The following is a 16,516-nucleotide window of genomic DNA, read 5'->3' as shown; positions in this document are numbered from 1 at the left end:
ATGCTCCAAAGTCATGCTGGAAAGTTTGGAGGATGAGAGACATACTCCCTCTGAGCTTAGATGATTGAACCATCCCACAGCTACACTGCAACCTGTAAAATATGGGACTGTATCTGTGGCATGTCCCCTACCTGGCATGGACAATTCCCTTTTCACAAGTCGCAAGATCTCGGATATAGAGAGGTGGGTCAATCAACAGCTCAAATTTTGGTAACACTAAAACGGAGCAAAAAAGAGAAGAGGTGTTTTACAAATATCTTAGCATCCAGGATGTATTAACAGCTATATATCTCTGACAAGATCCCTTCTTGTGGTTGGAGCACTGCAGGCAAGGTGAAGATGCACAGCCTTGAATAGAGAATGAAAGCAACATATCAATATCAGCTGATGCATCAAACCAGCATCCTACTAGCAAGGTGCTATTAAGTAACCATTCCCTGGAACGAGTTAGTGATCAGCTGCCCCACATCCATACATCACGTTCCCATATGGAGGATCCGAGCTACAGAACTGAACCCAAAACTTCGTTTAGGGATTGGGTTGCAGGCACAGCGCTTCGCTTCTTGGAGCCCGGGGCAGGAGCACCTTGCATTACCTGCAGTACCTCCCATCGTCATTTCAGGAATAGGTCTGAAGACATTCAGAGACTGGAACAATGAGCACAGTATAAATACCTCAGTGGACAGGGTCAGATATTGCAGTTGGGGATCTGGGGGGAACCATCTCCATTTCTCATCAGCCAGAGGGACTCTGAGATAGGGCAGGGGGCATTAAGAGCAAAAATAAGAGAGGGGCGATGATTAGGAATTATGAGTCCCAAGATAGGATCTTATGAGGGAAGGAAAAAACTTAGTGACTGACTTAAAATAACTTTAACAGTTTTTCCAAAATAAAGTGAAGTCTTTGTTACCTATATGCATGGATTGTGCCACATAATGATGAATATAACCCCCTTTATATTATAAAAGATTATATCAACTAAGAGTCTGGTTAAATTTCAAGAGTCCATTTCCTGCCACATGTTACATCTGACAGGAATTTTTTCTCCTGGAATTTTTGATACATCATTTCTTGATTATTTCAACTCAACTCAAAAATATTTCATAATGTCAGTATTCTGAATATTTTGGGGATTATGATCAAAGTTGACTTGCAGGCAATAACTCACCATATTTCTGAACTTCAAAGGATTTGTTGTATGCGTGCCCTTGCATTTCAGCAAAGATGAACCACTCGCCAAATACTGGCTGATCAGACAAGGGGAAACTCATATTTACAATACCTAGGAGAGAAGAAAAGACACTTTGAGCCCTCTCTGAATATCAGACAATCTCTGTAAAGGTTTATTTCAATAAAACCACCCAAAAGGCAGAAATTAAAGTTAACTAGCAGAGGAAAATAAAGTTATGCTAAACTGTAACAGGTAGAAATTTACCACAACAAAATGGCTTCAGATTGCTCCATTCTATCATCCGAGACCCCCGAGGATCCTAGAAAATTGTTTAGGACAAGAGACATTATCACAAAATAGGCAAATTTCACTAGTACTTTTAACTGTCAGCCTGCAACAAACAATTTCACTTTCACACAAATAATTAGCATCAATCTGCTAAAAAACAATAATAATCCATTGCTTGGGCTATTTTGTGTCAACACTAAAGCCAGTCAGTCAGTTAACAAAAGTACAGACCATGGTGTCAGCTCTTCCATTTCTTGTCAGATAAAGAAATTAGTTAAAAGAGGATGGTCAAAGAAAGGGTCCCTCATTCCCTTCAAAACAAAGAAGAAAGGGAGAGGGGTATATGAGTAATCTAGTAAGATCTCTTCATCTCCACGCATTTCAAATGCGTCCATTATCATAAGTCTGGGCGCAAAGAGAATCATATTACCCAGCCAGGTGCAGCATAGGAATGTATCTGCACAAGTAAAATAAGAGAGATGGGTAAGGTTGTTATATTCATAAACCGCAGTGGATGTAACCAATTTGTTCAGTTTTCCTTTGAAAAGGCATTTATGGGAAAACATTTCTGAACTCCAAGCAGAGATGGTGATGATAGATTTGGCAGAGCATGAACTTGTGACCTGCTCCCTTCAGAGAGGCCACAGTGACCCTGTATAATGATGCCACTTGCTAAATGGTGGATACTCACGACTATGTAGGCTTCAATCTGAAAGAAACAAGGAATAAAATCACCCATGAGACAAAGCCATATTTTTCTATCTTGTGAGAAGCTGTGAGGCTGGCGCAAGTAGGGTACCCCACAGAGTTTCTGGCCCCTGCATGTTGGTGCAGAAGGGACACGTAATAACCACTCATCTGAAAAAGCAGTTTAGTCAAACAACCATTTCACTCAAGCATCTGACTTGAAAACTAGCCCTGCAGACCTCTGCTTAAGTGACTGATCCTGGCCTCTGGATGCTCCCATAATATCAGTGTCAAAGTACTAGTCTCTCAAACACTCCTCCTCCACAGCAGCTTTGGCCTAATTATGTTTTATTGCATTACAGTATTACACCTACACAAAGCAATTAAAGATTATCACTTACTCCTACCCTTTGGCTACAATGTGGCCAAATTCAGAAACTAAATTTAAAACTACAACATCTTAGCAAGCACATGAATTATACCACCCCATAGTAGGAGATACCAGAGTAATTGAAGAAGAAGGGAACAGCCACTCACTACATTGCTGTGTAACTCCATGTATGTGTGTGATAAACAGGAAATGCTGAACACTTAAGACATTTTACTATGGGAAGGAAAGCTATTCGCTTACCTTCTCATTGATCGGTCGCAGGTCAGAAGTGACCATAAACAGGTTTATCAGCACTAAAAAGGGAAAAAAGGGAAAATTCATCAATCATCAAAGCTGGTACTCAGCAAGAGTTGTGGTCTCAGGGATTATTCTTAAAAGGAGTTCTGGTCTAAGTATTAAAGTTTTTGCTTGCAAAAGTGTAGACTGTGAGGTTCACAGAGGCTACTTTACCTTTCTGCTTCGGTTTATAGACAGGCTTGTCAGTCTGGATGAACACCGATGACCCTTTGCTATCTATGGTTACTGTGGTATAGTTATGAAAGATGTAACCTTCCTCCGTTAGATGCCTGTTTCCCCAGACTTTTAAATGTGCTTGTCCACGAAGCCCTGAAGGCACCTAGAAAACAGACCATGAGGTGGGGAAGAAACAGGACTTGAAAGAGTCTTTGTGCTTACAGGGGAGAACACAGAATGGGAAGGGACCTCGAGAGGTCATCTAGTCCAGTCCCCTGCACTCAAGGCAGGACTAAGTATTATCGTGGTTTATTCATGTCAAAGCCTCAGCAGCAAAACTGATATAAACAAATTACCACCCCGTCTAAAGATGAAGGGAAGAGACACCCACTAAATCTGTGTGTGTGTGAGAGAGAGCATGCAGTCAGTAGAAAATGCAAAACACAGACATTTTAGAGTTATAAGGCAAGCTTTAAGAGAGGCATAGTTATGTCAGTAGCACAGCATGAAGCCCTCTCTCCCTTCCTCCATCACCCAAAGCAAAGCAGTCTCTGACCTGCCTATGCATCTCCTGCTGACCTGAACTCCCCCAATTCTAGCTAATCAGGGTTCAAGAATTAAGCAGTGAAATCTTCCAACAGTTTAAGATCTTTACCCTGTTTTTAAAATTAGGGCTAAATTGATGTTAAAAAAAGAGCCTATCATAATTGTGTGCAACTTCCAAGAGCAGGATAAAGGGAAAGAGGTGACCCAAGGTAATTAAATTTTATTATCCCTAACGGGCAGCAAAAGTATACTTAACACGACCTAATTGAGGAGTCACCCTAACTTAACCTCACTTGCTAAGCAGGGAGGAGTGATGCCAAATCCAAGTGAAAGTCAGAATGGTTGGGGACAGATGTTACTATTTGGGAGCATGGACTCTGTTTAAAAAGTGTCCTAAATACCATTTGATCCTTTACTTCCAGCATTTAAAGACAGAACTGATCAGAGTCAAATAGAATCCTTGTGTCTGCTCAGGGATCACGAGGCCTGAAATCACTGATGAGCAGGTAGAAGGGGATAGCGTGCAATGAAAACCAATGCAGACGATACAGCAGCAGTGAGTTTCCTCACTACCTGGTGAACTCACTACGAGTTTGCTAAGAGGTAGAACCTCAGAACGCTGCTAGAGGCAGAAGCAGTAGCAAGTGGCAAGCAGAGAGCGGTAGGAAGCGATCACAGAGACAGTGGTGAGCAGCAGCAAAGATGGCAGAGACCATAATAGCAAGAAGAAGTCGCACTGCTCAACCCCCTTTCAGGGAGGTGAACCCCTGTGAACAAACCCTGAATTCTGGGATTTTTAGTTCAAACAACCGGGAGTGGGTGCAGCAGGGGAAAAGGGGAGTGGTGTGTCACAGGAAAAGGGGAGTGGTGTGTTACAGGACATTCACTCATCAGACTTCAACACCACAAGATGGAAAATGGAGGCAAAGGACTATTGCCCAAGATACTGTGGGGTGGGTGTGAACTCGTGGTTTGCATACTTTTGAAACATTGTTATGGTGTTTTCCCAAATTAATGCTGAGTTCCTTCTCCCTTTTAATAAAAGTTTTCTTTTATTATACACAGACTCAGTACTTGCGAGAAGGCAAGAATTGCCTCTTAGAGGCACCTAGTGGTGGTGTTTGGTTTTCCCGGATTTCTGGGTGGAGGTTCAAAAGCCAGGTCTGTTTTGTAACATTATGAGGAACCACTAGATATTGAACCCAGCCCTTGTTGCTGTCGACACCACTTGATGAAAGTGATCACATATAAAAAAGTGAGACTCAGCCACACCACCAAGTTAAACATTTTATGCTCCTCAGAATTGAGAGTAGATTCTTTGGATGCTTGCTAACCCTCTGGGATATGCCCCAAGTGTTTTACATAGGGAAATAATTAAGCATATTATAAAGTATATGGCATCATTGAAAGAAATTACACACATTTGCACACTCACTCTGTTTACAATTATCCCTTTGTTTCATACATATGAACCAAATACACAACAACAAAGTTTCTTTAGATAAAAATACAAATATAAAAAAATCTGTCACAGAGTGACATTATGATACCAGTTCAAGACAATTTAAAACTGAAAGGGAGCAGTACACTGCCTTTATCAAAGTATGAAATCAGTAATGACTGATTCAATACTTTGTGAAATGTATTCAATAGTGAAATGCAAGCTTTGGGTGAACAAGTCTACAGAGGCTTCTTTAACTACGGATATGAGCTATAGATCTCCTCACATTAGGCCTTCTTACTGTGAAAGGATATGTAGTAATGGAGAATGTGCATTTGGATAAGTACATTGACCACATAAAAAAGAAGGAGAAATGTCTCAGACCCCTCCTGCAACCAGATTCCCAGGCTTAAACACTGGACAGAACAGCATGAATATCAGTCACAGGCAAACTGCAGAGCAGGAAAAACAAACCTTGGGATATGACCAAAAACAGGATTGCAGTAGGAATATACTATCAACCCCCTGACCAGGATGGTGACAGTGCCTGTGAAATGGCCATGAAGATTAGAGAAGCTATAAAGGCAGACAATCCAATAATAATGGGGGATTTCAACTGTCCTCATATTGACTGGGTATATTGCACCTCAGGGAGGGATGCAGAGTTAAAATATCTAGACATCATAAATGACTGCTTCTTGAAGCAGCTAGTCCTGAAACCCACAAGGGGAGAGGCAATTCTTGATTTAGTCCTAAGTGGAGCACAGGATCTGGTCCAAGAGGTGAATATAGCTGAATCACTGATAACAGCAAACATAATGTAATTAAATTTAATGTCCTTGTAGGGCAAAAGAAACCCACCACAGTAGCACTGAACATCAAAAAGAAGAACTAAACAAAAATGCGGAATCTAGTCAAACAGAAATTAAAAGGATCAGTCACACCGGTGAAATGCCTGCAAACTGCATGAAGACTATTTTAAAAGACCACACTAGAAGCTTGAACAAAATGTATAACCCATTTTTTTTTAACAGAGGACCCCGCAAAAAAAAAAAAAAGGTATCATAGCTCAACAGCAGGGTAAAAGAGGCAGTTAGAGGCAAAAAGGCATCCTTTTAAATTTGGAAGTCAAATCCTACTAAGGACAATAGAAAGGAGCATGAACTGTGGCAAGCCAAGTGTAAAAGTATAATAAGGCAGGCCAAGAAATAATCTGAAGAGCAACTAGCTAAAGACACAAAAACTATCAGCAAAATTTTTTTAAGTACATTACAAGCAGAAAGCCTGCCAAACAGTCAATGGAGCTACTGGACAATCAAGGTACTAAAGGAGCACTCAAGGAAGACGAGGCTGTTGCAGAAAAGCTAAATGAAATTTTTGTATAGGTTTTCACTGCAAAGGCTATGGGGGAAATCCCCAGACCTGAGACATTCTTTTTTAGGTGACAAATCTGAGGTACTGTCCCAGATTGTGATGTCAGTAGAGGAGATTGTGGAAGAAACTGATAAATTAAACAGAATAAGTCACCAGCACCAAATGGTATTCACCCAAGAGTACTGAAGAAACTCAAATATGAAATTGTAGAACTACTAACTGTGGAATGTAACTTCTCTCTTAAATCAGCCTCTGGACCAGATGACTGGTGGGTAGCTAAATGTATTGCCTATTTTTTAAAAAAGGCTCCAGAGGTGATCCTGGCAATTACAGGCCAGTAAGCTTAACTTTAGTACCAGGCAAATTGGTTGAAACCCTAATAAAGAACAGAATTATCAGACATATAGATGAACAAGATATGTTTGGGGGAAGAGTCAACATGGTTTTTGTAAAGGGAAATCATGCCTCACCAGTCTGTTGGAATTCTTTGAGGGAGTCAAACAAACATGTGGAAAAGGTTGAGTCAGTGGATATAGTGTACTTGGACTTTCAGAAAGCCTTTGACAAGGTCTCTCACCAAATGCTCTTAAGCTAAATAGGCAGTCATGGGATAAAAGGAAAGGTCCTCTTATGGATCAATAAGTGGTTAAAAGATAGGAAGCAATTAGTGACTGGGCAACAAAATGGCAGATGAAAATCAATGTTGATAAGTGCAAAGCAATGCACGTTGGAAAAAAAATCCCAACTATACATACAAAATGATGGGGTCTGCATTAGCTGTTACTGTTCAAGAAAGAGATCTTGGAGTCATCATGGATAGCTCTCTGAAAATATCCTCTCAATGTGCAGCAGCGGTCAAAAAAGCAAACAATGTTAGGAATAAGGATAGATAACAAGACTGAAAATATCTTAATGCCACTATATACATCCATGCTACTCCCCTCCTTGAATAATGTGTGCAGTTGTGGTCGCTCCATCTCAAATAAGATGTATTGGAACTGGAAAAGGTGCAGAAAAGGGCAACACAAATACTTATGGGTATGAAACAACTTCCACATGAGGTAAGATTAAATAGACTAGGATTCTTTATTTTAGAAAAGAGATGACTAAGGGAGGATATGAAAAAGGTCTATAAAATCATGAATGGTATGGAGAAAGTGAATAGGGAAGTATTATCTACCCTTTCCCATAACACAAGAACTAGGAGTCACCCGATTAAATTAATAGTCAGCAGATTTAAAACAAACGTCAGGAAGTACTTCTTCACACAATGCACAGTCAGCCTGTGGAACTTGTTGACATGGAATGCTGTGAATTCCAAAAGTATAATTGAGTTTAAAAAAGAATTAGTTAAATTCATGGAGGATAGGTCCATCTATGGCTAGTAGCCAAGATGGTCAGGGACCCAATTCCATGTTCTGGGTGTCCCTGAACCTCAAACTGCTAAAAGTTGGTACTGGAAAACAGGAGATAGATCACTTGAAGTTGCCCTGTTCTGTTCTTTATCTCTGAAGCATCTGACACTGGTCACTGTGGGGGACAGGATACAGGACTATACAGACCATTGGTCCTACCCAGTACGGCTATTCTTATGTTCTTATGCCATCACACCAGAAGAGAGACAAATAATCCTGACAGATTGCCATCAAGATAGTTGACCATATGGTAAATCAAAGGCTTTGATTTACTTGTAAACCAATTATAGGTTTCTGGATGCAGTGAAGGTATCCGTGCTCTGTTGCAGCAACACATCATAGCTCTTCCTATGAAACACTCAGGTCTGCTGCACAGTAAAATGCTTCCATTCACATGCAGTAATACAGCACTGCATATGAGAAAGAAACGCCAAATGTGCTGAACTACAACAAAAACTACTGCAGTTCACCAATAATATTAGGAAAAACTTTAACAATAAGGGTAGTTAAGCTCTGGAACAGGCTTCCAAGAGAACTGTGGAATCCCCATCATTGGAGTTTTTTAAGGACAGGTCGGACAAACACCTGTTGGAGTGGTTTAGGCATAGTTTGGTCCTGCCGCAGCGCAGGGGGCGGGACTAGATGATCTCTCAAGGTCCCTTCCCGCTCTACATTTCTATTATACTATTAATACTCAAAGCTTATATGGATTTATTCTTGTCTGGATCACACAGTTACAGTGACTAAAGCAATGAATTATCCAAACCCCACAGTCCTACGTGCTTCTTAAAAGTGATGTATTGCCAATATTCCAGAAACATGTCACAATTCAATTACTGTAAGATTTGTTCCCCACCCTCCATCTCCCATTGGAGATAACTACCCCAAAGCAAGCCCTGCATAAAATAATTAGATCCAATATGTTAACACTCCACTTTGTCTTTCACTCCTACTCCAGTCTGTCACAGCAGCAGTGACAAACGTTCATAGAAAATCATGATCACATTATATACCAGAATAGCATATTTAAACACCTCTTATGGAACCAAAGGTTTTGGTGGCACTTAAAAATACATATGGCTTGGCTTTATTATTATTAAATTTATATCCAATATTTCAGAAGTCTGGAAAATACAAACACACCTGATATCAGCATGGAAGTAAAGGGAGACCATCTTGCAAAGATGACATATGAAGGGCCTGCTTAGCACCTCTATTGCCATTTACACCTGTGCCAAATGGGTGTAAAATCACTACCTCCAATGCAAGTAAGTGGTGAACTCTAATTTGGTAGCATTTAATGCTCACTTGGCACAGGGGAAATGATTTATGCAAGATGCAAAGCAGGGGGGAATCAACCCCAGGATGTCCTGATTATGTAAAAGACAGACTTAAATCCCGAAGTCCTAGACATTTGAATGAAGCTCAGATGTTCCATTTATTTAAAATTCATATGATCTCCTTATATAGGTTCATAGTGATTTTTTGTTATGTTTTAACAGGGTTTTCTACCTTAGTTGCATTTAAATTAAGCATGGTGATTATTTTACCTCACTATGGATTCTCCGTGGCCATAAAGGTAACTTCCCCATGTTTCTAGTGCAGCCAAAGTTAATATGGCTGAATTTTATTCACTCCCTGTTGCGTTGCAGTATTACCAATGCCAGAAGCTCAAACCTGCACAAAGCCGGGAAAGAGTCTATGTAGCAACAGAAGATCAGTAGGAACGTGTTATTGCTGGAATGATTTCCAGTTGATATAACCAGTAATTTCTTGACATGTTTTGAGAACTTCTGTGTACATCCTGTATTCCTTGTCACTTATATATCCTACACAGCACCGCATCTATAAAATAACCTAGTCATGAATTTGTTATTGAGCAATCACCCATATAAATTGCTCCATTCTTGCATATATAATTCATATGAAACAGAATCCTGAAGGCTGCACAAACCAAGGTATTAATTCAGTCCTAAATTGATTCTCATTTTCTTTGGCTGCTAATTATCTAGTAGTCTTAGAATATTCTCTCTCCCCAACACTATATGAACAACACTTGACACTCACCTGAAGCTTGATTGTCCCTTTATCTGAGAGAGAGAGAGAGAGAGAAAGAGAGAGAGAGAGAGAGAGCGAGTTATGGCATTGTGTTATTCTTTCTGAGTTAAAGCACTTATTTCTAAGACAAGTAGGGCTCAGAGGAGGGAAACCGTCATGATGCCTCCAACTGACAGATCCCCTGATTGTGGTTTGATTTAGCGGAAATATTTTCTTCTGCACTGTGCAAAGCCATCAGCAGAGGTGGGGTGGGGAGGAAACCATATATAGCTGGGCTCTTTAGTATAAACTTGGCCTGACTGGGTATGTTCATTCATAACTTTTTCTCAGAGTAAACTGCAAAATGCTCTATGGTTAGAGTACGCAACTAAGATTGGGGGTTGGCCACAAGGAAGCTTACTAGAATATTTTGCTGCCAAAGATCTGGCCTTTCCTGCGACTTGAATCATCCTCATTAGACACCCATAAAGTCTATTTTGGTTGCTATGTCTTACCATAGTGAAGATTTCTGTTTAGCATGTATCACCCACATGTACAAATACCACACCCTTCTATGTAGCCAGCGCAGCGCAGCTCCCTGCTAACCTGGGACCTAAAATAAGAGTGATCCAATTTGCAAGGGGAGAAGGAGAAACATAAAACCAGAGACATTCCTTTAAGGAAAGGAAACCTCTTTTAAAGGGGAGTTTTTCTATGGATCATGACTTCTTTCACTGGATTTATGCATGTATTCCACATTAGTTATAATAAAGTTACCCATATAAAAGCCAACTAAGATGCCTAGGAACACTCTTAGGCCCACCAAAATCTGGTTCTCTCTTCATGGAGGCAGCTTCAGCCCATAAATTTACAGGCCCTGCCAGACCCAACCACCTCTGGATCACTCTTCTTTATCCCACCTCAGAAGCTGTTTTACTCAAAGCTTATGAACCAAGAGGGTAGACTTCAGAGATTTCCTCAGCTAGTAGGCAGTCATTAAGATCACAGCATTCATGCTTCTCCTGAGCTTTGCACAGAGCAGTGTTAAACATAACGGTAAAAATTACTGTTGATTGTCTGAGACCAGTCTACATTACAGCTTCCATCCTTGGTAGCACTGCTGAGTACCATTTTCACCAGTGTAATTTGTTTTACACTGTAACAAATGTGTTAAGTGAGACATAGTCAAAACCCCTTTTGTCTTCCCAGACAGGAAAGATGGATTTGTTTTTCAATCCTAAAGGGTATCTAGTTGCACCAAAGTTATCACCTCTCTCGATAATGAAGACGAAAGTCTCCATGATGGATCTTGAAGGGGGAGAATTTGCCTCCCCACTAAATTCAGATTCAGGAGTCGAAGCTGATGTTTTTGCAGAGATGTCATATTCTTCCTCAAATTCAACCTTATTCTCTTATCCTACATATAGTTCCTTCAGCGAGAAAGCTCAGGCTTCCAATGGAAATCCAGATATCCACTTGACCACTTGAATACTAGTGCATCACCTGCATTTAAGCTCTCCATGTATCTTAGTATTTCAAAGGCATCAGTGTTGATCATTTCAGACAACCATGAACCAGAGCAAAGCCAGTGCAATCAAAGCTGGGAACATTCTGCACCAATAAATGGTTTACAAATTATTATGGTTCCAGCTTCAGCGTTAGTAGAAACCATTCTCTAAAAGATGCTGAAGAGCTCCCCACAGCACTTTGGCTTGTACACTAGCCTTTACTCAGTTTCCCATAAATGAGAACTTACCCAGAACTGCTCCATGGCCTCGTGCCACTGTTTCTCCTTTGACCACTAGATAAATCTGGACTGTTGTTTCCTTGATTGAGTTAAAGATGGTCACACTAACAGCTTCCTCTACGCCTGATCGGAAAACAGAAGGTGCTGCTATCAAATAGCCCCTGGGAAATAAGGTTGGAAGTGGACAGTCAATGAAAACATCAACAAAATGTGAGGTGATCAAGGTGCCAAACAGCATGAAACTATTTAAAATATTAACATAGAGAAAAGGGCAAAATATCCTGTAATACAGTCACCTAGAGTCTGCCCCTAGGACAGCCACATTGGCAACATGCCATGACTCAACCTAATATGCATAAAATGGAACAGATTTTAATATGGCAATCTTCACTGGCTTCATCTACTTAAAAAAAAAAAAAGTGACTGTAATGTTCCATCTTGATCCAACGAGGAGAGGTGGGCCATCACCATAGGAGTTTTGTAGTCTCTGAAGATCAAATCTTCATATTAATAATGAGAGCAGCTTCCAGCCAATCTGTAGAACACTTTTACATGTTCACACTTTGGGCACCATTTCCCTTGGACCTCACTAATAATCAAGATAGCAGTTCCTGATATGTGTACATTAGTTAATGCTCATTTGCAAAGAGATCCTGTGAAGTTACAGTTTACATCAGCATGCTACCCAAAGAATTCCACATGACAAACATCAATAGAACAAATATAGCAACAAGCGCTAGCTGTAAATGTGTGACTTGTATCTTTGGCTTATATATAGGATACTAAGTATCAACAAAAATAAGTATTGTACTAATTAGACTTTATAGTACTTTGAAATCAGCACTAAGCTCAATTATTTTATATCACAGCAATATATAGCTATTTCTCAACTGTACTTTATCAGATATATTCATATTTATAGAACTGCAGTCACATTGCCATGAATAGGAGCCTGAATTACTGATACAATTCAACTATAGTGTACTAGTATTGACATCCTAATTATACATACTAACACACAATTAAGTACAGTTCACTGTATATGAAATAATAAATTGGTTAGTCTCTAAGGTGCCACAAGTCCTCCTTTTCTTTTTGTATATGAAAAGGTGATTCACACTGAAGAATTTGGTGACATCAGTCAGAGCCCTCCAGTTTAACATTATATATAATGCCCTATTCTTAAGCACTTTAGACCAAATTTTTAAAAGTGACTAATTATTTTGGGTGCCAAACTTAACACACCTCAGAGAAACCTGAATTTCAGAAGGTGGGTGCTTCAGCACTTTCTGAAAGTCAGGCTCAATTGAGGTATATTAAGTTAGGCACCCACAAAATTGAGGCATACAAAATCATAAGCCATTTCTGAAAACTTTGGCCTTAATTTCCCCCACCTCTGCCTCTCCCCCCAACCCCTGCTTTAAAAGAGGAAGCAGAGGTTAGTGGCAAAAGCTTAGAAATGGGAGTCAGAAGATCTGAGTTCACTTTCCCAGTTCTGTTCATCACTCAGCTTCTGTTAAAATGGCTACATCTTGAACAATGTGTTACCCCTTTTTATTTTTTAATTTTAAAAAATCACAGCTTTGGAAGAAGTATTCTAATAGGCCCACTTTTGCTTTTAAAACTGCCCTGAAAGACTTCACAACCATACATAATACAATTTTGTGTACAGTTACGATGGGAACGCTTATGATCTTCCCATACTGAATGGCACCATGCCATAAATTTATAGACTGTATGCACTATAGTCTCTTGCATTACAGTCTCCAATGTCTTTGGGGTATGATACTGTAAGCAATACATTTATATCCTCTTTATGACATCATACATCTTTCTGCTTCTTCCCCCCCAAATGGAATTTTTTCATAAGATAATTTTTCATGTCACACACTTTAAAACATATTTCAGCCACTTGCCTCACTATGGTTCCAGCAGTTGGGTCACTTTAGTCCATGATTAATTATCACTCTGGGATGAGGTTGATGGTGTTTTACAGCCCCCAAGTCACCTTTTAGCAAATTCCAACCCAGTGTTTCTCTCTCAGCAGGCCTCATTGCCATGGAGATCCCATTACACCCAACATAAGTTCAGCTCTCTATGGTAGTTCAGTCAGATTGCACTGGATACTTAGAACTTAAAGAATTTGAGAATAAACGTCCTGTGGCCGCAAGTTTAAAAATTCACCAGATTGCTACCTAATCTGCATATCCTTGGTAAGGAAAACACAGCCAATCTATTTGGAGGAGAGAGAGACAAAAATTCATTTGCATCCAGTACTAAATGATTACTTTCAAACTTTTACTGGACAAACTTCTGTTGGGGAGAGAAGCTGGTCCAATAAAAGATATTACCTCACCCACCTTGTCTCTCTAATATCCTGGGACCGACAGGGCTACAAAAATATTGCATACTTTTAAACTGTCACATAAATATTGGTCTGCAGTAACATATATGAAACGTGTATCCACATCATTTTAAGCAATTCTAACTTTTTTTCTGGAATATCAGCTTGTTGATGTGGTCTTTAAATTAAGTAATTTAGTCGTGTTGTACTTGAAAATTAAATGTTTAGCTTGGATACTTCCGACGGTAACTTGACAGATCATGCAAGAACTTTTGACTAATGGCTCTGCCAGGTTACACTAAAACTTGGCAGGAACTGGCAGGATGTGAAATATTTTCTAGTAAGCAAGAGAAAATAGGAAGTCTTCATGGCATCTAGTTAAAGCAGCTATTCAGTGTGGACTGGTTACAAACCAACGTAATAAAACAAAGCAAACCTCAATAAAAATTAAACTAAACAAAAATAATGCACAGGAACTAACTGTGTACTCAGTTTCTATAAAGCAGATGAGAAGATTTTCACAGAAATTAAAAACAAACAAAAACTCCTCAGATGATTTTCCACGCAAGAGAGTTTCACATGTTCTTCCAGTAAACACCTCCTTCCAGGGCAAGTAGCAGTACCTCAAACTATTGCAATAACTGGTTAGCAGATCACAGCTCATATTTAACATTCCATATTCATACCATTGCATTTAACAAGTATTTGTACATAAATGCCCCGCAACGTTGTGTTTAAGACGCTCCAAACAAGTATTACCCGCCCTCTCCAGGGTTTGGATTTTTGCAGAGACAGCCGTATGATGATTAACTATCAAATATATTTGTTTCCTCCGGCATATTCCTCCAGTTTGCGACCCTGGCTGAGGTTAGTGGGAAGAGAATTTTGCATGAATCGCTTTAGGGTTATTTGTGTTGTGAGCCGTCATTTAACAGCTCCTTACACGGGTATAAAGGTTTCTCCATCTACCCTCCTTACCTGCAGGGTCTGCTCCGTGCTGGGGGAAGGAAAAGGTGGAGGTGTTATGCCCGGAGAAAGGGGTGGCATTGCCTCGAGAGCTTAGGGGGCTCCCCACATGCCAGCGGCAGGGAGCGATGCCCCAGAGCCAGGCTGCAGCCCTGGGGTCCCTACCCGGTGCCCCGGACGCGGTGGGGGCGCTACCCCAGGCCGGTACTTACTGGCTCTCCGGGGGCTGAGCCCCGCACAAGCTGCAGAGGGGCAGGAGAATCCACCAGGCGCAGCCGGGCTCCTTGGGGGGCATGGCGCTCCGGGGAGCGGCTCCTTCCCCCGGGGCTGGTAGCTCTGCAGCCCCAGGCCACGGCGCGCTCCCTGCAGCCCGAGCCCGGCCGGGCAGGAGCCCTTTGTTCCGGCGAGTGCAGCCTCAGCTCCCGGCTCCCGGTCTCGGCTCCCCGGTGCCTCTGGCCGCCGCCCCCTGGCTCCCCCCGCCGCGTCCCCGCCCCCGGGCCGCCCCTCCTGGCCCCGGTGCCCGCTCGGCTCCGGCCCCGGCTCTTTGTCTGCGGCTCCCCGCCTGCTACTGACAGCATGGACCGGGGGAGGGGGCTGGGACCCCCGCGCCTCCCCCTCCCAGCCCCTGGGGCAGCAGCATCGTACCCCCGCCCTGCCCCTGGGCGGGCTCCCCATCTCCCACGCAGCCCGCCGCCCCGGGCAGGAACCGGCCTCTGCACGCACCCGGGCTGAGACCGCCTCGCTCCGGTCCCCTCAGCCCGGGGCACGGACCCCACACACCCGGGCGTCTCTCTCCCGCCCAAGCCCGTGCCCGTGCAGTCAGGGGTAGCCCGCTCCCACGCCGCCAGGGCACTGGTCCCCTGCACTCCCCAAGTCCTGGCCCTTGTCATCCCTCCTGCTGACCCCCAGATCCTCCCCTCAGCCCCCCCTTTAGCTCTGCCCTGTCAGCCCCAGCCCTGACCCTGTCACCCCCTCAGCTCTCCTGCCCCAGTCACCCCGCCTCACCTCAGCCGGGACCCCTCAGCTCTAGGACCCTCACCCCCCAGTCACCCCGCCTCACCTCAGCCGGGACCCCTCAGCTCTAGAACCCTCACCCCCCAGTCACTCCGCCTCACCTCAGCCGGGACCCCTCAGCTCTAGAACCCTCACCCCCCAGTCACTCCGCCTCACCTCAGCCGGGACCCCTCAGCTCTAGAACCCCCACCCCCCAGTCACTCCGCCTCACCTCAGCCGGGACCCCTCAGCTCTAGGACCCTCACCCCCCAGTCACCCCGCCTCACCTCAGCCGGGACCCCTCAGCTCTAAAACCCTCACCCCCCAGTCACCCCGCCTCACCTCAGCCGGGACCCCTCAGCTCTAGGACCCTCACCCCCCAGTCACCCCGCCTCACCTCAGCCGGGACCCCTCAGCTCTAGAACCCTCACCCCCCAGTCACTCCGCCTCACCTCAGCCGGGACCCCTCAGCTCTAGAACCCTCACCCCCCAGTCACTCCGCCTCACCTCAGCCGGGACCCCTCAGCTCTAGAACCCTCACCCCCCAGTCACCCCGCCTCACCTCAGCCGGGACCCCTCAGCTCTAGAACCCTCACCCCCCAGTCACTCCGCCTCACCTCAGCCGGGACCCCTCAGCTCTAGAACCCTCACCCCCCAGTCACT

General features: G+C 43.0%; 1 protein-coding gene across 3 annotated transcripts in view; it reads right to left on the bottom strand.

Annotated features, from left to right (window-relative positions):
* Window positions 1–15,286, bottom strand: part of CPAMD8 (C3 and PZP like alpha-2-macroglobulin domain containing 8) — a 91,435-nt gene extending 76,149 nt beyond the window's left edge. For 2 of the 3 annotated variants that reach the window (XM_073324643.1, XM_073324642.1), the window contains exons 1-9: window positions 15,073–15,286; window positions 11,560–11,711; window positions 9,834–9,856; window positions 2,988–3,153; window positions 2,778–2,830; window positions 2,151–2,168; window positions 1,436–1,490; window positions 1,169–1,282; window positions 132–216 (exon numbers count right to left, since the gene is read on the bottom strand). In XM_073324643.1, coding sequence (XP_073180744.1) covers window positions 132–216; window positions 1,169–1,282; window positions 1,436–1,490; window positions 2,151–2,168; window positions 2,778–2,830; window positions 2,988–3,153; window positions 9,834–9,856; window positions 11,560–11,711; window positions 15,073–15,155 — 749 coding nt within the window. In that variant the 5' untranslated portion in view covers window positions 15,156–15,286. Of the gene's footprint in view, window positions 1–131; window positions 217–1,168; window positions 1,283–1,435; window positions 1,491–2,150; window positions 2,169–2,777; window positions 2,831–2,987; window positions 3,154–9,833; window positions 9,857–11,559; window positions 11,712–15,072 lie in introns of those variants that run through there. The other variant, XM_073324644.1, reaches the window with a different exon arrangement.
* Window positions 15,287–16,516: the final 1,230 nt, after the last annotated feature.

Source organism: Lepidochelys kempii, chromosome 25, assembly GCF_965140265.1.
Source record: "Lepidochelys kempii isolate rLepKem1 chromosome 25, rLepKem1.hap2, whole genome shotgun sequence".
NCBI classification, from domain to species: Eukaryota; Metazoa; Chordata; order Testudines; family Cheloniidae; genus Lepidochelys; species Lepidochelys kempii.
This window is presented reverse-complemented; position numbering and strand designations above follow the sequence as displayed.